Source organism: Cynocephalus volans, chromosome 2, assembly GCF_027409185.1.
Source record: "Cynocephalus volans isolate mCynVol1 chromosome 2, mCynVol1.pri, whole genome shotgun sequence".
Lineage (NCBI taxonomy): Eukaryota > Metazoa > Chordata > Mammalia > Dermoptera > Cynocephalidae > Cynocephalus > Cynocephalus volans.
Window position 1 is genome coordinate 227,808,053 of NC_084461.1, and position 18,915 is coordinate 227,826,967.

An 18,915-nucleotide genomic window follows, 5' to 3' on the forward strand; every position below is an offset into this window, starting at 1 on the left:
AACTGCTGGTCCTTGGTCTTCAGCCTTGGTCATTGGGCTTCAACTGCTGGTCCTTGGTCTTCAGCTTTGGTCGTTGGGCTTCAACTGCTGGTCCTCAGTCTTCAGCCTTGGTCATTGGGCTTCAACTGCTGGTCCTTGGTCTTCAGCTTTGGTCCTTGGGTTTCACCTGCTGGTCCTTGATCTTAACTTGTACCACTTGGGAGAGTAGCAGGAAAAGGACCTGTGAAGTCGAACTTACTTAGGTTTGAACTCAGATTCCATTGCTGTTTTGTTATGCGACATGGGGCAAGTGACTTTGCCTCTTGATCCTCAGTGGCCTCATCTGAAAAATGGGGACACCAATCCTTACTTCAGAATTTCCAGGTGGATCAAATGAGATGAGGAAGGGAGCTGCTAGGCATGGAGCAGTTTGCTCAATAAGTTAGGTCCCTCCCACGGCCTGTTTTACATACCATACCACTGTGTCCCTGTGATGAGACATGGCATGGGGTTGTCACTTGCTGCCCATGACACCTTGATCACATCTTGGAGAGCAGACCCAAGCCTGGCTGGGGACTACCCTCTTGCATGGGCCTTTGGGAGGGAGTGCACCTGGCTGAAGGGCTGAGCTGAGCTGCCCATCACTGGTATGGAGGCCCCTGTGGAGAGGGAAGACAGTGCTGAGGCAGGCCACATAGTCCTATCCTGTATCTCCAGAACTGCCTGGAATCATCCTGCCAAGTCTCTGTGAGGTTTGGTGGCCTGAGGTGTGACAGCTCCCTCCACTACCACAGGAACTCCTCCTTAGCACAGAGCAGCCTGTGTGTGCATGTGTGGGGCTGTGTGTGTGCGGGTGGTGTGCATGCATATGTGCCAGGCCAGGCAGTCAGAGGGGGCCCAGCTTCCAGCTCCAGCCTCGCAACTTCCCTGTTCCTCTTGTGACATGGACCCTGGCGGCTGGGTCCTCCTGCCCCCTTGTTATTTTGTTTTCCCCAGGCAAGGTGTCTGGGCAGAGGGGAGAGAGGGGCAGGGCTGGAGCTGGGCACCACTTCAACCTACTATGCCTTCCAGGCCTAGCCATCAGTGCGGAGGCTTTTGTCCAGCAGAAAGATGCCCTGGGGATTCTCAGAGCCTCCCTGCCCTGATTTGATATGCCAGTGCGCTCCGGAAGCAGGCCTGCTGCATGGGAGCACCCATCTCTAGGCCCCTCTGACCACCAGCAGGAGCTTATAGCTCACAGTGGGGCAAGGCTCCTGTGTCCGAGCAGAGCTTGCCCTGGATGGGGGGTGGCTCACATGGGCGATGGTGCTGTTTTGGGTGTCTCATGGCACTCCTCATACACCTGCTTGGTTGTGGCCCTGGTGACCTGGTGGTAAGGGAGGGGGTGATGGCCCCTCAAGCAGGGCTGCAGAGTAGGGCTTGGGCTGGGTGACTTGTGCCCACTCCTACTTGGAGAGTTTTGTGACACAGCTCTGCATGTGCTTACCGCCCTGCCCTCTTCAGAGATCTCGGACATGATCAATCCCAGTGACAGGCCCCTGCACTTGGGTCTCTCTGCAGCCCCGATGCTGTGCGTTGCCTGACTGCCTCTCCTTGACTACATCTTTCAGAGGTCTCTCCAGCCCTTCCATAAACAAGCCTGCCTGCCAGTGGCTAGGTGTGGCCTGTGACATGCATGGCCTCCAAGGGGCTTCAATTGAGGCAGAGCAGGGTGAGGATCCTGCTTCTCATCTTCATCCCGACCCGCTCTCCCCACCGCCCCTTCCCTGTGCACTCAGGTCTCACCGAGGCTCTCAAGCCAGTGGGGGCAGCCCAGATGCTGCCTGAGGGCTGAAGGGCTGGCCACACTTCCTCCAGGGCTGGAGGCACCTGGCTTGCATCCTGCCCTGCTCCTTGGGCCCTAGGCCTGGCCTGAGGTAGGGAGCCCAGCTTGGGGCTGGGCAGCATGTGCCTCTTGGGAAGGCCTGAGTTCTTGACCTTGCTCATCTCCCACCAGCCATGGGGTGGATTAGGCCTGGCAAGAGAGCTCATGTTGTCAAGCTTCAGTTGCCCCTCTGCATGTGGGTGTGGGTAGGGGTGGTGACACCCTCCTGGGCCTGAGAGGATGCCCTGAGATTGTGTGTAGGGGCAGCATGTGCTGCTAGGTGGTAAGTGCCCCTGCCCCAGTCCTGCTGGCTTTGGGGTGGTGCCTCGGCTTTGGAGCTTCATGTATGCTCCTGGGACTGCCCACCTGCTTGTCCCACTCTGCTCTGGCTGACTGTCCCCTGCTTCTGTGATGGCCCTCACTCTGTCCTCGCTGCCTCCCGCCCCCTGCACTCCCAGCCTGTGTTCCTGCCAGGGTAAGGAGCATGAGGAGTCTGCTTAAGCTTCTGGTCCCCTGGCTGCATCCTCACTGGGGCCATCTTCCCAAAGGCAAGCTCTGAGCAGGCCTCATCTCTGCTCAGGAGCACGTCAAGGCTCCCTGGTGCTTCAGGGATCCAAAAAAAGCCTTGCAGCTGAGTGTTCAAGACCTCCACAGTGGACTCTACCCTGCCCTTCATCCTGATGGCCATTCCCCCGATGTGAGTGGCCATTCCTGCAGACGCACTAGCCGCTACCTTGGTGTGTCCTCTTGCTCTGCCCCAACACCAGCTGTCCTCTGAAAAGCCCTATGCCACCCCAGGCCAGGTGACTGCCCACCCACTCCTCCTGCAAGACCTTGAGCCACACTCCAGCCCAAACTTGGGTTCCCTCCAGTCAGCATCTGCTGGGGCCTGGATCTGAGGATCTGCATCCCTTCTGTGTTCCCAGCATGAGGTCTCCTGGCCAGGTGCACAGCAGGTGCTTGGGGATTTGTGGTGGGCTTCAGGGGGCAGTTTGATCACCTGCTAGGAGGACATGGCTCCTAAGCTGTCTTCTTGTGGCTGGAAAGGTGCTGAGGGAAAAATTGAGCCTCACCAACCAGGTTTCTCTGAAGTTCCCCTCTGGTTTGTGAATTCTGTTGTATTGTTTTTCAATTTTCTCCGAGCATCTGTTACCATGAAAATTTTCATTATCACTGGCAAAGATCCCTTCTCATCCCTGCTGGCTGCAGGAGATTTCTGATTTCTCTCTCTGGCTGCTCCGAAGCACCTGGGGGCTGAGCTGGATGATGTCCCCAGGCAGCTGGGCTCTTTCTCAGAAGATCTCGGGCGTGAGCCATCCTTGGAACTGAGGCTCAGCAAGGCCAGCTTAGATGGCCAGGGAAGCATTGGTGCAGCCTGTGTCCTGAGGGCTTTGTCTCACTTCCCCAGGTTGTGGGTTGGCCAGGCTGGGAAAGCTGGCTTTGGGGGCCAGGGCATCACCTGCACTATCCCCTTTCCATCTTGAGAGACCCTTGCTTGGGGGTGTTCCCTCAGGTAGTGGTGCCGGGTGCAGGTGCAGCTCTCTGTACCCCACTCATTTTCTAAAATTGCCCCCTCTTGACAGTCTTGGAGGCTGTGAGTGGTCGTGATGGCTGTTAGGATGAGAGGGAGGTGTTCACAAGCAAGGCCCCTGCAAGACATGGGGCAAGAGGGAGGAACGGCTGTAGCGGGTAGGACCCAGGCTGGGCATTGGCCCCATGTCTCCATCTGAAGAACTGCGCCTGGGCGTCCTGCCCAGAGACAGCACCAGTGAGCGGAGGGCGGACTTGGACATGCCCTCCCGGCTGACCATCAGCCCTGGCCTGGCTTTGAGTTTCCCTGTGTTTTTGAACGAGGCCGGGCTGCTTTCTTCTCTTGTCAAGCTCACTCCTCTTGCAGTGGATGATAAGTTAGCTCCTCTTGCAGTGCTGGTTGGAGCGCTCCCTCAGTGCTGTCTCACATGAGTCTCATTGCTGTCCTGTGAGGTCACTGCTGTCATAAGCCCATTTTCCATATGGCGCTCAGCAAGGCTGTGACTTGCCCAAAGCCACATGTACCTGTAAGATGCAGAGAGGGATTCGGGTCCAGGTACTTTGGCAGATGTTTTCTCACCACTGGGCTAGTCTGTCTCTCTAGGAGGGGTAGAGCCTCATTTCTTTGTTTCGGCCTCCAGAGGGCTAACCTGCAGCCTGCCACTTTCCCCTCTGTGTCATCAGCATCCTCTGCACTAATTGGCTTTTAGTTTCAAAGGGGCCGGGAAGGATTTGGTAAGTGAATGAATGAACGGCACTTCCCGAGGGAAGGAATTAGCCTTTTAGAATTCATCCAGGACATAGTCTGTGCCAGAGGCTGTATTTTCATGCCTCGTGTCTGATGTGTGATGTGGGTGTTGTGACCTGTTCCTCCCCGCCCTCCTCCCATTTTACAAGTAAGGCACCAAAGTTCAGATGTGTGAGTGACCAGCCCAGGCTCCCGGCTGCTCAGTGGCAAAGATGGGATGGGGCTTGGCCTCGTTGATCGTCAAGTCTGTGCTCTTGGCACTGCTCAGAAGTGGACTGAAGTTCTTTAAGAGACACTCAGGAGTCTGTGGGGTCACTTTCCTCTCTACGGTTCTGTTCACAGACAGCTGGAGTGAGGGTTTTGACCAGTTAGTATGGACGACAGCCTGCTTGGACTTATCCACACCGGGACCATGACAAGAAGGATGTGTAGAACAGATCAGCACCTGGGGTGCTGTCACCAGCTCCCTCCACCACTGCCACCTCCCCAGCTTCACCCCCAGCTCTCTCCCCTCCTGCCCTCACCTCAGCCCTCACCCTAGGAGCCCTGTGAGGGCTGGGGGGAGCAGCGTGCACAGGAGTAAGAGAGTGTGAGGGGGCCGCCCCTGACTGGTCATCTCGCTGGGCTTGGCTGCGAGGCATGCTGGGGGCTGGATGGCAGCCAAGGGGGGGCAACCAGGTTGGGCAGAGTAAGGGAAGGGGCTTGGGCTGTGGAGGGTGGCCCCTGAAGAGGGGTCTGCAGCCCAGACACCGTGTTTAAGGAACATCGTGCAGCTGGTAGCATTGAGCACAAGCCTCGCATCAGGGGGGTGGGCACTGCTCTTCAGTCTTGGAATTAGGAAGGGTGGAGGATAGACTAGGGACTCCTCTGGGTCAGCCCAGCAGCTGGGGGTATAGGGGTGGCACCCTCCCCTTGGGACATGGGCCAGCCCTGCCCATGGGGAGGCATCAGATCAGTGCTTCGGTCCTGGTCCCCCAGGTGATAGGCCAGGGGTGGCATGGAGGGCTGTGTCCACTCATGCTGGACCCGCTCAGGCAGAGAAAGGAGGATGAGGAACGTGTGGGCCTCCCTGTGGGTGCTCACCCCAGAGACAGGCCTACAGGGTGGTGACCACTGTTGCCTCAGGTCTGCCTGGTGAGTGTTATGTTGGGCTGCCCCCGCAAGGGCCAGTGACCGGGGCAGGGATCGTGTTCATCCAGCACTCTCCTGATGTTGCCTGCTGCTCCGAGGCATCAGTGGTTGTTTGAGCTGCAATTGTCCATAAAGCATCAGAGGAAGGACCTGTCTTGCCTGGTCAGGGGGTGATCGAGAAGGCCTCTGGCGAGAGGAGGCACTTGTGCTGGGTCTAGGACGATGAAGGGGATTCACCAGGAGGATGAGAGCCCAGGAGGGACAGCAATGTGAATTTCTAGCAGGGGAGTGGCAGGTGAAGGGATTATGGAGCCTGACCCAGCATAGCCTCCAGGACCTCCGTACTGTACCTCAGAGCCTGGACGTGGCCCCTGGAATTCTGGGGGCCAAGCTACAGGATTAGTGCAAGGCCTTGGAGCTGGAGCTGGGGCTGAGGCTGATAGGGTGGGCCCTCCAACCTTTCCTGAAAGGGCCATGGGCTGAGAGGTGAGGCTTGCTCCTGCTACACTAATTCTTTGGCGTGTGAAAGACTGGAGAGCTCTCTAGGGTCTAGCAGGTGGGCATTCTTGGTTCAGCTTTGGAATCTAGGGTGGAGACAGGAACCAAGTTGCAGACTAGAGCCCTTTGTCTCTGGAGCAGTCAGCCCTACCAGGGAGAGGGCACAGCCTGGGGGGAGGGGTGGAGATAGGGGGAGGCAGGAGGAGAGAGTGAGATTCCCACCCACACAACACATGTGCACACACACCCCCGAGAGAGAGCTGAGATTCAGAAAGGAAGAAGCAATGACAGGGAGGATGGGAGAGAGAGCAGGAGGAAGCTAGAAAGTCAGACATCAGTTGGAATGGAAAGAACAAGGAACGTCAGTTCTGCATCTGGGAGGACCACTGGGGCCTGGTGTCTGCACAGCCTCATCTTTCAGGAGACAAATGCAGCTTAGGGAGGGGAGAGGTGGACACAGGATCTGGCCTTGGGTGGCCTGGAGGGTGGGGAGGGTGGGGACAGGCTCCATGGTCTGGCCAGTCCTTGCACATCTGCCCTTGGGCTCTGGCTCCTCAGACCTGGCCTGTTGCTAGGAGACCAGGCTGGTCCTAGGGCTGCCAGGAGGAGACAGCTCCAGGCAGCATCCTCCCTGAGTGTGCTTTGGAGTGCTGTGAACGTCCTCTGTCCCCATGGCCCAGTGACCTCCGGAAAGGTGTTGCTTGCAGGAGCACCACACTCACAGGCATGTGGGATTCCAGGGGTGCTGCCACACCTCTTCCCCAGGGCCAGACCATGCTTGGTGTCTGGCCAAGAGGGACTCGGCCTTTCCTGATCAACAGAGCTGAGACTACCCACTGGCCCAGACACACAAGCTCCCCAGTCCCCACTCAGCTGGTCTCTAAAAGGCGGGATGCCATGTGAGAAGGCTGTATGCTAAGGACAGAAGGTAATACTGTTTTGGTCACTATGTACCAAACACTGTTCTAAACTCTTTGTGTGAATTAGTTCATTGAATCCTCACGACAGTCCTAGGATGTGGGGACTGTTATCATCCATTTACAGGTGAGGGACTGTGGCTCAGTGGCTTGTTGATGACCTGCCTGAGGGCCCGCCCTGTAACAGGGGGCCTGTCTGTCTCCTGGGTCTTGGGGTTTGAACCCAGGCTCCCCTGTTGTCTTAGGGCAATTCCCTAACTTCCCAGGGAGACTGTGGGGTTTGGTGACTATGTGGGTAGGTCCGGGATGGCACCTGTGGTGGTAACCTGTGAAAGGGGCTCCCTTCTATCCCACTGTCTGTAGGAGCAGGGGTGCCATGTCCTCACCCCCTACCCTAAGCCACAACCTTTTTGTCCTTATCAGTCTTTCTCTAAACAGAACAGAAAACACCTTCTTGGTTACCCTGGGGAGCCTTTTCTGGCCCCGGCCATGTGCCCTGGATTTGGCCACATAAGGATGTCCCACATCCCTCTTGTCCTGCCTTAGTGCACGTCCTGGATACATGAGCTTCCCAAGAGCTCCCTTTGGTGCCTGGCTCTCCATCGCTGTCCTCTCTGAGTTGATTCTGCCTCGTGGTCTCAGGCGCTGGGTTGTCCTGCCTCTGAGCCCCATGGAACCACATGGCCTCTTGGCCCTTCCTTCCTTTGCCAGCTCCAGGACAGAGCCATTGCTTGCTCCCAAGCTTCTCAGAGTCTTTGACTCCCCTCTAAACAATCCCTCATTCTCGGGCAGAATTAGAAGTGATTTTCCCAGGTCCTTCCGGCTCATCCCTGCAGGGATTCGATTCTGGGCCAAGTCTAGGAGGCTCCAAGGTCCAAGATCTTTCTTCTCATTGTGCTGCCCAAGGCTAACCCTGTTCTTGGACAAGGCAGAATTTTCCTTTGTCTCATTCCTGACATGAGTTGCGTCCCATGGATGCTTTGGGTAATTCGTTTACCTGCAGCACTGATACTTCAAGTGCTTTTCATAGTACAGATGCATCTGCGCTTTCACTTACTCATTCTGTCACCCAGCACCCTCTGAACATCTGTGCATCAGGCCCTGAGCCTGAAGATACAGAAAGCCAGGAGCCTCAGTCTCTATTCTCGTGACTTTACAGATTAAGCATAAGATGATATAATACATACTCAATAAGAGCGTGCTAGGATAAAGTACTTCAGGACCTGCAGGAAAAGGAATGGGTAACTTTGCTTAGCAACGGGGAAGTCAAAGACTTGCCATAGAGGAAGAGGCATTTGGGATGGGTTTTGGGGGAAAAGTAGGAGTTTAAAAGGTAGAGTAGAGGAGGAAGAGCATTTCAGGAAAAGCAAACCAGAATGTGCAAAATTAGAGATTAGGATGGGCGTGTTGACATGAACAGAGATCACTGGCCACGTGAAGGTTGGAAAAGAGACCAGTGCTGTCCTGATGTGTGCGTTGGGGGGTGTTGGGAGATCACACAAACTGATTCACTAGCAGTGGGAGCATGGCAGGTACTTCACAGGCATGCTTGGGGCTGAACCATAGGGTGGGTTGGAAAAGGAAGAGCTGGGAGACAGGGAAACCATTTGGCTGATAAGGGATGTGGGTGGACATGGGGGTGACTGGAGGGGTGCAGCCATACAGAAGCAGAGTGAGCAGGTGACCTCTTGTGGGCTGGCTGAGGGGACGAGAGGGACGCGGGGAGGGAGCCGTCTGGGCTGGGGCACGAGTGCTGCAGGAGGCCCTGGTGCTCAATTGCTTTTGAGGTTCTCGAGGTGCTCTGCCATGCAGGTATGCCTGGGACTCATCGCTGTCCTGATTTAACTTTCACAGTGTAGGCTTCTGTGTGAATCCCGGCTGGGGAGCCTAGCGTTCCATTGGTGGAGCAGTAAAAGTCATTAACGAGAAGCTGGAGAGCTATAAATAAGAGAGCACCATCCCACCCAGTGTTCCCTGTGTTTCCAATCCACGGCAGCAGGGAATCAGTTTTGATTCATTAATTGGTGGAGGGATGAGGCCCCAGAGATGCCAGGTGCCGCCAGCTCTTCCCCACACTCCTGGTTGGCTCCGTAAGTCCTGCCTGCACCGGCTGCCCACCTGCCCCAGGCTACAGGCCATCTTCCAGTGGGACCCTTTTTTCCTGCTCCTGTTGCCCTCCTGGGCTGGGCTGAGCTTGAGGCCAGAGGAGCCTTTTGCAAATTGCAGGATATGGCTTTGTCTTTTGGTGAATATGAGCATCGTGGGACTTGGTCGAGTTTGAAAACTCCATGCCTTGCCGGTGAAATCTGGACCCTAATAGTGCTGATTTTCCAGAGTTTTTAGGGTTATATAGTTCGTTGCTGTGTTATGCCGTGCAAGGTGCTGGGCCAGGTGCTGGGAGGGTGAGCAGTACAGATGCTTCTGCACATGGGCTCATGGGTCTGAGAATGGACAGCCTGGCAGAGGCCACACAAAATAGTCCATGATGGCAGGAGCTGGGACACCTGGGTACCTGCACAAGGTCTGGCTACTTGGAATGCAGGGCACAGGTGTGGATTACACTAAGCCTTGTGAGCCCTGTTGGGGTGTGCATTTTATTTTAAGGACAGTGGGAACCTAATGCAGGTTTAAGCAGGCACGGCAGCCTGGTTGATGCTTCATAAAGGCCAGTCCACTGCAGTGTGTAGAATGTACAACATGTCAATCTGGGGTTGGGGGTGGGAGGTTGGGTGTGTTTGGATCCAGTGGAAAGGTGATAGTGGGTTGGACCAAGGTGGTGACAGGGGAGTGGAGTAAGGTTGACAGATGCAAAATGTATTTGGGAGATAAAACATCCAGGACTTGGTGATGGCTTGGGTACAAAGGGTCAGGGAATGAGAAGGTTCAAGTGTAAGTGGGCAGAGGGGGTGCCACTTGACTGAGATTGGGACACTGGGAGGATCAGGCTCATACTCAGGGAGCTCAGTGTTGACAGGTCAAGTTTGAGCTGCCAGTGGACTCATCAAGTGGAGACAGGTAAGTGGTTGGCTGGGGGCTGGGGGCTCAGGGGAGGTGTGGGCTGGAGCAATAACTGTGGTTCCATCAACAGGGCCAGGGCTTAATGTTCTCAGGGATGGATCGAATACACGAGGAAGGATGATGATTCACAGAGAAGATATAAATGAGATGGATCTGGGTCTGAAAGAAGGAACGAAGTGGAAGCATCTAGGGCTCAGGAGCAGGGACCAGCCTTAGGACGGGAGAAGCTTTCTTCTTCAGCTTTCAGTACAAACACAGGCAAGTGGGAAGGTCTGGTGGCAGGAAGTTGAATGAGTGACCTTGTATAGATGGCTTCTAGTTTATCTGTGAAGAATGAAGCGAGGCCATTGGTTGAACTTGGTGAAGAAACCTGGGACGTTCTAGGAGGAGGAAGAGGGAGGTGGTAGAGAGGGCGGTAGATGGACAACCACGGGGGAGCCCTGCTGAGGTTGGTGACCACAGTGTTGCGAGGGTCACCACATTGCTTGGTTTGTGGCTCTCCTTACAGCCCTTGGCCGCTTGCTTACAAGTATGGAGAAGTGGGTGGGCAGGCTGACCCGCCACAGGTTGACTTGGGTTGGGATTTCACCAGCTGTGCTGCATAAGGAGACAGAGAGGAGCAGCGAGCGGGTCTACAGCGGAGAAAAAATGGCCTGGAGGGAGTGAAGGCAGGAGGAGGGAGGGATTGCAGGTCTCCAGGAAGTCGGAGAGCAGGTCTGCAGGACAGGATGCTTGTCAAATGTGTGTCCTGTGCTCGGGAGGGAGGTGAGGCCTGGTGACCCTCCCCTATGGGCGCCTTCCCATGATGAGCGGCAGGGGAGGGCCGGCGTGCGCCAGGGCCATAGCTCTCGCACTGGCCTTTGATGGCCAGCCACCCATTTCCTCCCCATTTTATGGTTTTGGTTACCTTTTAAATGTCTTAATAAAAGATGAAAAATATATATTCTCCAAAGATCAATAATTTACTCTGAATTATGACAATACAAAATTTGGTCAATTATTCATTGGCTATAAGATATTTATAAATGTTACCTTAATATAAAGCATTAGCCGTTGCAATTCAAACATTAATAAGGCCAGTGCCAGTTTAAAGGAGGAAAGGATGAGCACAGATAACAAGGGTGGCTGGGGGGAGGGTGGCTGCTGGTGGCAGTAGATTGTAGGAGGAGTGAGGTAGCCTCGGGGGCCCTGTGGGGAGAGCGGCAGCCTCAGGGCTGGCAGAGATGCTGGCCTTTTGTGGGGTTCAGGAGCAGGGACCAGTCTTAGGACGGGAGAAGCTTTCTTCTTCAGCTTTCAGTACAAACACAGGCAAAGTGTGAAGGTCTGGTGGCAGGAAGTCGAGTGAGCGACTTTGTAAAGATGGCTTCTAGTTTATCTGTGAAGAATGAAGTGGGGAGAGACCACTCCTGGGCAGGCAGAGCTGGGCCCGCATCTGCTCAGAGCCTGGCTGTCCCTTCTGCTGCCTGTGGGGACCAGCTGAGCCTTGCTAGGTTCCTCTGAGGTGAGGGCACCTATACTAGGCTGCTTCTCCCCAGGTGGACACCCTCTCTAGCCTTCTCTATCCAGAAACATCCTGTCATTCTTTAAGGTGGTACCCAGAGGCCAGTTAACACATGAACTGCTTGTTGAGGGGCTTGTGATCTCAGAGTAGCAGTGGCTGCATGGACCAGGTCTGGTCTTCCAGGGGCAGCAGGTGTGGCTGTACCTGGGGAAGGATGCATCCAGGGTGCCTGGCAGGAGGAAGGCTGGGCTGGCAGTGGCCAGCATCCTTGTCAGGGGGTAGCACTAGGAATTGTGGGCCTCTTCTAGCATAAGCCTTCTGGGGTATTGCTTTCCCAGACTTGGCCAGAGAATTTTCCAGAAATCCCCATGGGGATGGAGAAGAGAGGGCATGGATCAGTGGTGGTGCCAGGAGTGACCTCGATGTCTGGGGCACCTCTCTTATCTCCGGCACCTACCGTAGGCACCCAGTGAGTTGATGAGCCAGGTTTGCCTTCAGTGGGGAGAGGCCTTCTTCCTGCTTGTCTCCTCCTTCCCTGGGGACTGTGCTAAGCTTGGAGCAGCCCTGGGAAGTTCCATCCAGGGAAGGGTTGGATAGTCAACTGAGGAACTCTGCATTCTGTCCCCTGCTGACCATCATCTGTTCCCAGCCCTGGCTATGGAGGTACCGGCTGTCTGGTTCCGATGTTGTCTTTGCTGTGTGTTTTCTGGCTTTGTGGCCCTGGCCAAGTGACCAGTGCTCTCTGTGCTTCAGTTTTCTCACCAGGGAATTAGAAAGTCCATGTGGGGTGAGAGTTCTGAAGAGTTTGTCTTGTGAAGTAGCCAGGACTGCACCTGACACAGGCCCAGATTGACAGATGCTGACACCTTCTCAGGGGACGCTGGTGGGGGATGTGATTGTGGATTGTGGGGCTGTTTCTGGGAATGCTGGCTGAGTCCCCAGACCTCCTCCCCTCTGGGCCCAATCCAGCACCTATCCGTGCTGGGAATTCCTGGGTAGCAGTTGACCAGCCCAGAGGCCTTCACAGAGACCATTTGCAGAGACCTCCTTGTTCCCGGACCACAGAGGTCTGGTAAGGGGGCTTTAAGCTGCTCATACAGTTCTTCTCTACTTCTTACCCTCCCAGCTGATGAGTCACTCTTGGGAGCCCTTGTCAGTCTGTCAGGCCTGCACTGTGATTACGAGAGAAATCAGGTTCATGACCATATGATATCGAGAATGATAACACAAGTTGTCATACTCTCGAGAGCTGCAAAAACCCCTCTAAGCACCAAGCTGGAGAGCAACGACTACCAAGCACCTACTGTGCTCCAGGCAGCATGGATGGCTCTTGACATACAAAGACCTTTTGTGGAACATGCACGACAGCCCTGTCAAGTGGGTGCTGTCATCTTTATTGGACAAAAAGACAACCAAGCAAAGAGAAACCAACCAACCAACCAGAAGCCTGGAGAGGACCATCCGCTTGCCCAGGGTCCCACAGTGTGTACATGCGGGGCCCAGATTCAGACCCCGGCACGGGGGCAGCATCTCTTGCCACAGTCAGGGCATGAATTGTGTAATCCATCTCACACAACCTTGATTAAGCTAATAGCTGATTTGGCTTTGATCTAATGTATTTTGATCTTATTATTTTTATGTTAGAAGCCTCCAAATAACCGTCATTTCAAGGGTGCCCCAATTAGCAGGCCATTCACAGTGGATTGGAAATTGATGTGCATCGGGCCTCTCCATTAGTGCCTGGGAGAGGCTGCCAGCCTTAATTACCCGCCCCGTTTGTTGAGGGTCCTGCGGCTTGTGGCGCTGCAGGTAGCTGCAGGTGGGTCAGCCGTGCCCACCTCCATGGGGAGAGCTGTCAGAATTGGGGGTGAGATTGCTCTTGGTTGTGACTACTAATACCTCTTAAGATCCTAGGCATGATTTTGACCGGGAGATAGGGATGTCCAAAGAAAGGTGCAGGAAACCGACATCCACTTATGACTTTTCTTGTGCATGGCACGGTGTTGGCACTCACAGGCCACATTCTAAGTCAGTGTTCCCATAGATCTGCTAGGCAGAGATTCTTATCCCCATTTAATAGCAAACGAGGCTCAGAAAGGAGACACGCCCACGTCCTCATGGCTGCTGACCAGAGGAGCCCAACCTGGAACTTGGGTCTATGGGATTCTGATGCTCTTTCCACCACCCCTGGTGAGGTGCTGCCCAGCCTGCGTCCTTGTCACCCTGCACCTCCACTCATGCTGCTCTTCCCCATCTCTGCTGATCTGAATTCTGTTCTTCCTTTGAAGCTCTGATGACAACCTCTCCTGAGTTCACCCTCCTCTGTGTCCCAGGGAGCTTCCTCTCTCAGGCCCACTTGTGGGGTCTCTCTCCTCAGTGCATCCTAAGCTCTTCAAAGGTGGGACCCCCATCAGTGCTCCAGGCAGGGCCTTGCATGTAGTGGGTATGCTGAGTGTATGTATGAAACACAGGAAGGCAGGAGCCAGTCCACAGTGAGCAGTGGCATGCATGCCCAGGTGGGGAAATTGAGGCTCAGAGAGGCTCCATGATTTCAGAACCTGGCGTATATGGAGTGGGGCCAGGGCTTACCATCAGAAGTCAGGAGTTAACTTGAGAGGGAGCTGGGCAGGCAAGGTGACAAGAGCCAGGAGTGACTGATGGCCCCAGTGAGGGCTTTCCCTTGGGTGTCCTGGGACGGGATCCTCCCTCCACAACTGAGGGCTAGAGTTCCTGGACAATTTATGCCCCAGTGCTTTTTAAGATTATAAATGCAATGCAATGTGTAGGCATTAAGGAGAGCATGGACAGGAGAAGAAAGAAGAGATCGACTCATCAACACAGCACCCCAGCTTTAGTGTTTTCTCTTGCCTCTTTTGCAGGCATGCTTTCTCCCTGGTTGTAATCAGAGTAAACATATAGTTTTGTGCCTCAGTTTTTTCACTTGGCCACCTCTCAGAGGCATTTTCCTCATGTCTGTGACAATGCAGAGAGACCCTGTCCCTTATTGGTTGTGTGGCCTCACATCTCATTGTTTAGAAAATGGACAGAATGATACCTACTCTACACGGATGTCCTGAGAATAAAGTGGATTCTTATGTATAAAGTGAATTTTCTATGGAATTTGGCACATAGCTGTCTTCCTTATCCACTATTGGAGGATTATTTTCCTTTTCTAAAGGGTTTTTCTGTTCGTGTCATGAAATTTTGGCAAAGCATACAAAAGACAGAAAACTCGTTTTAGGCTTATTCTAAATCGCAGTCACTTAAAAATTTTTGCAATATTTCCTTCTGGTCTTTCATGCATGTTGTGTTTTATCTAGTTGCTGACATAAAATATATCTAATTTAGTATGATTTCACATACTTTTTGATGATGAACACTTTCCCATGTTGTTGTGGTGTCTTCATGACAGGTTTTAAAGGCTGCGTGTGTTTTCAGCAAACGGAGCACTATAACCACTCGCCTATTGCATCTTTTAGATCGTTAACAACATTCCAAGAGCATGGCTGTGTTCTCTGAATGTTTTTGGATCTAGAGCTGTTCCCACGGTTTGGTTAGGTGCCCAGAGAGGCATTATTGACCAGGTGGCATAAAAATGGCAAGGCCCACAGTGTCCTTGCATGCGTCTTTACCAACTACCGTGTGCTGGAGGGATGGTGAACAGAACGGGCATGACACTTGTCCTCCTGGAGCTTGAGATCGAGTAGGAGAGCCAGACACAGGCAGCGTGGTGCCGTGACAGGTGAAGTGTGGGTGAAGGGGGATCACATGACAAGGGCTCCTTAGCCAGTCCTGAAGCAAGAGTGAGCATATAGTTTGCTGAGGAGGTGAGGTCGAGGGGGCGAGGGTGGGCAGTGGGCTGGAGTGTACTGGGCGGGCGTAGGGCGAGCAGTGTGAAACCTGTAGGTATCAGAGCCCACAAAGCTGCCCTAAGACTTCAACTTTATCCCCCAGGTTCTTGTGGCCACTGAAGGGCTTTCAACGGGAGTGTGACATGATTGGAATTTTGGTTTAGGAGAGAACTTGGCCGTGTCAGACCTATGTGGGAGGGGCCAGGGCATGTGGTGGCTGCAAGATTCCCAAGAGAGACTTCATCGTTCTCATTTAACCACCTGCCCCTGGCCTTGCATTCGGAGGCTGAGGGGTCAGCAGGGACACTGTGGGATTTGAGTTGTCATCCTGCTGATGCTCGTGATGAGCGCCCTGGCATGGGGTGCAGCTGGCCTCTGGTGCTGAAGAGTGTGGAGGGGTCCCCCCTTCCCCTGCTTCCCAACGTCCCCCTGCCTTGCTCCTTGGAGTCAGTGCCCTTGTTCTTCATCCCCTTCTCCCAGCCTTGTCTGAAGCTTCACATAAACCCAAGGGCTCTCGACCAAAAGAACCGCGTTGTCAAAGTTGCTCACAGTCTGCCGTGTGCAGCAGATGGCCCGCTGCCATTCACAGGCTGTGTTTTGAAAGCGCATCTGCTTTCTCACATTCCTGCCATCACATAAGCCATTAGTAAGAAATGTTTGCTTCAAAACTGGTGCAGTGGGTTGCGGCGCTGGTAGGTGCATCTTTCTATTAATTGGTCTGATATCCCCAAAAGGCGTGAGCGGTGGCTAAAAGGGGCACCCCTCTTGGTTCCTGGAGGACTTCACAGGACAAGCCCCTGAGTGTGTCAGCCCTAGAAACGGCTGCCGGCGCCTCTGCCTCGTCCTCGTCTGCGCCTGCAGAACCGCTTGAGCGTCTTCTTTGTTATTATCAAGTGGCTTTTGAGTAATCCTGGGCTTTGAGAGTCAACTGCTTCATCTGGGGTTTGACCCAGTATTTTTATGATATGAATCAAATGGACTTGGCCAGGAGACCTAGGGTTCTGTCCCTTTTCCTTGCCTACAATCTGGGTCCTCTTTGGTAAGTGTCTCCCTGCCTTTCCGATGTCATTCAGTCCCTTCAGTCCCAATTAGTTCAGTTCAGCCAACAACTGTAGAGCACACAGTGTATTCTTGGCTCATGGCTAGGCCATGGGGATACACAGATCAACAAAATGAGTTTTTGGCTCTTAAGGGGCTCACGGTCCCAGGTGGGAAACAGGATGGCTAATTTAGCAGCTCTGTTGGGTGAATCAGGCAGATTTGGAATGGATCCTTGTTCTCCATCCTCCCTGAGTGGCCCAGGGCAAATGATTCTGCTCCTTCCAACCTCCATTTCCCCATCTGTTAAATGGGCACAAGAATGTCTAGCTGGCAGTTTCACCGAAGCCATCAGTAAGACTGTGCTCATGAGAGCTGCTGGCCTGGCCTCATACTGGTTCTTGGTCCCTGGAGGGAGGTGGCACATTTCGGGGGCCCTGGGCATGAGCTGCTGAGGATGGGCTGCACAAATCAAAGCCTGAGCAGCATTGCCCCAGTGCTGACCACCCTCCTCTCCTGTCTTTCAGCCTGTGACCTCATGACCCAGGGGATTTTGGCCTTGGTCACCTCCACCGGCTGTGCATCTGCCAATGCCCTGCAGTCCCTCACAGACGCCATGCACATCCCACACCTCTTTGTCCAGCGCAACCCCGGGGGGTCACCGCGCACTGCCTGCCACCTGAATCCCAGCCCAGATGGCGAGGCCTACACGCTGGCCTCGAGACCACCTGTCCGCCTCAACGATGTCATGCTCAGGCTGGTGACAGAGCTGCGCTGGCAGAAGTTCATCATGTTCTACGACAGCGAGTATGGTGAGCGGGGGCAGGGTGGGGCATGGACAGGTGGTGGGTGGTCTGTACTGAGCGGGCCTTGGGGTGATAGGGCCCAACCTTGAGCTGCATGAGTGGGGGAAGAGCTGTGAAAACAGATCCATAGACAGGCACTAAAGTTGCCTAGCAACGGCACCTTATTGTGACAGCTGAAGTTTGAATCATTGTGGAGTTTTCAATACAATATTAATAAACTGCTGGCAGGGATTGGAAGGGCTGTGTGCAGGCAGTGGTGGAGGCAGCCAGCACAGGTAGCCCCTCATGCCTGACAGCTCCTGGCTTTCTCTGCTCCTTGCCTCTGTCCACCCTGACGTACCCTCGGTTGCAGGGCCTCAGGCTGGGGCAAACCTCTGGGGGAGGGTTCTCCTGAGTGTCATGGGGCCGGGCTGGGGTCGGTGGGCCTGGGGATACAGGGCATGGCTGGACCTGTCTTCTTTGAAGCCTTCTAATATGAAAAATATCATAAGTTGTTTGTTAGGAAACCATGAAAATGGGCTTTGGAGAAATGACTTCTGGTTTTCTTATGGCTGCTCTGTAAAAACAGACCAGTCCTAGACCTGAGATAAAATGTTTTCCATGTTTGTGTTTCCTTAAAATCTTTTTATTTTGAGATAATTGAGATTCACATGCAATTCTGAGAAACGATACAGAGAGACTCCTTCTGCCCTTCACCCAGGTTCCCCAATGGTAACATCTTGTGTAACTAGTACAATATCACAACCAAGATTTGATACTGATACAGTCCAAGGTCTTGTTCATATTTCACCAGTGTAGATGCTCTTGGGGGAGTGGATTTACCTCTGTGCAGTTTTATCACACTTGTAGATTCTCGTGCCCACCAGTCAGGGTACAAAACAGTTCCCTCACAAAGATCCCTGTACTCCCCCTATATAGCCACAGGGCCCCTCACCCCACCTCCCCGATGTTAAAGGGTGTGGGGACTGATGAGGGTTGGCTGCTCCATAGCTTGGGCAGGATGGAATGGGTGGAATTTTGAAAGTCCCGTTTTGTCTCTTGGTGAAATAATTCCTTTGCCAAGAATGTACCTAAGAAAAGAAATCAGCATATGTTTGCATTTGCCTAAATACTCTGCTCCTCTAAGACTGAATGTTGTCCTCAGCTCTTGAGCAAATATGCTGTTTAGAATCTTCCAGGAAGAATTGAAAGAGCAAACAGTCCTTGTGCTGAAATAAAGATGAGGTAGTGATAGGAACGGGGCGGTGAGACTCTGGGGACTTGCACTAGATTCTGTCCAGGACCTTGCCTCTCCCTCCCACCCCCGCTTAGTCCCTGGACCTTGGGGAGGAGTCAGAGACTTGGTGGGAGCCTCCCCTGCTAGGAGGGCTGAGATCAGCTCTCCAGCCTGCCCACCCTGTCATGCTCTTGTGATTCCTGCAGACTGAATGAGGTGTGGTGGCACTTGCCCAAATCCTATGTTTTCTTCCTATTACACCCCTTACCCCCACTCAGCTCAAGAAGCAAGTTCTCAAAGAAAGTTGTCCCTGAGGCCCACTTGTCCTACAGAGCTAGCACCTTGGTTACAAGTGCTCCCAGACACATTTCTTCTGCCCTCAGCCTGTTCTTGGCTTGTCCTGACACTTGTGAGGGTGAGTCCTCGATGAACACTGGACCCCTCCCCTGGTGGTGAGCTCCCGTAGAGTGGGCCGTGTACTCCCCACTACCGTGTCCCTCTTGCCCAGCATGGCATCTGGCACAGAGGAGCCCCTTGAGAAACAGTCACTGTGTGAATGAACAAACTCATGGATGAGGACATGGAGTCTTCAAGCAGTTTTCACATTAGACAAAAGAGAAATAGGGAGAAGGACACGGGCACTGGGTGGTCTGACCTCGAGTCAGGTGGGCTGGGAAACAGGTGTTTCATTCTGCAGACATACTCCTCTGCCTCTTTCCTCTCCTCTTCCACCCAGAACCTTCAATCAAGCCAAACCAAAAGGTGTGCCCCTCTTTTCTGACATATGCATCTTTGCTACCTTCGGTGGGGTTGAAGTT

General features: G+C 53.8%; 1 protein-coding gene across 1 annotated transcript in view; it reads left to right on the forward strand.

The window, feature by feature from the left end:
• GRID1 (glutamate ionotropic receptor delta type subunit 1) overlaps positions 1-18,915 on the forward strand; it is a 709,310-nt gene that overhangs the window by 124,638 nt on the left and 565,757 nt on the right. Inside the window, exon 3 of the mRNA XM_063087271.1 lies at positions 16,603-16,887. Coding sequence (XP_062943341.1) covers positions 16,603-16,887 — 285 coding nt within the window. The remainder of the gene's footprint in view (positions 1-16,602; positions 16,888-18,915) is intronic.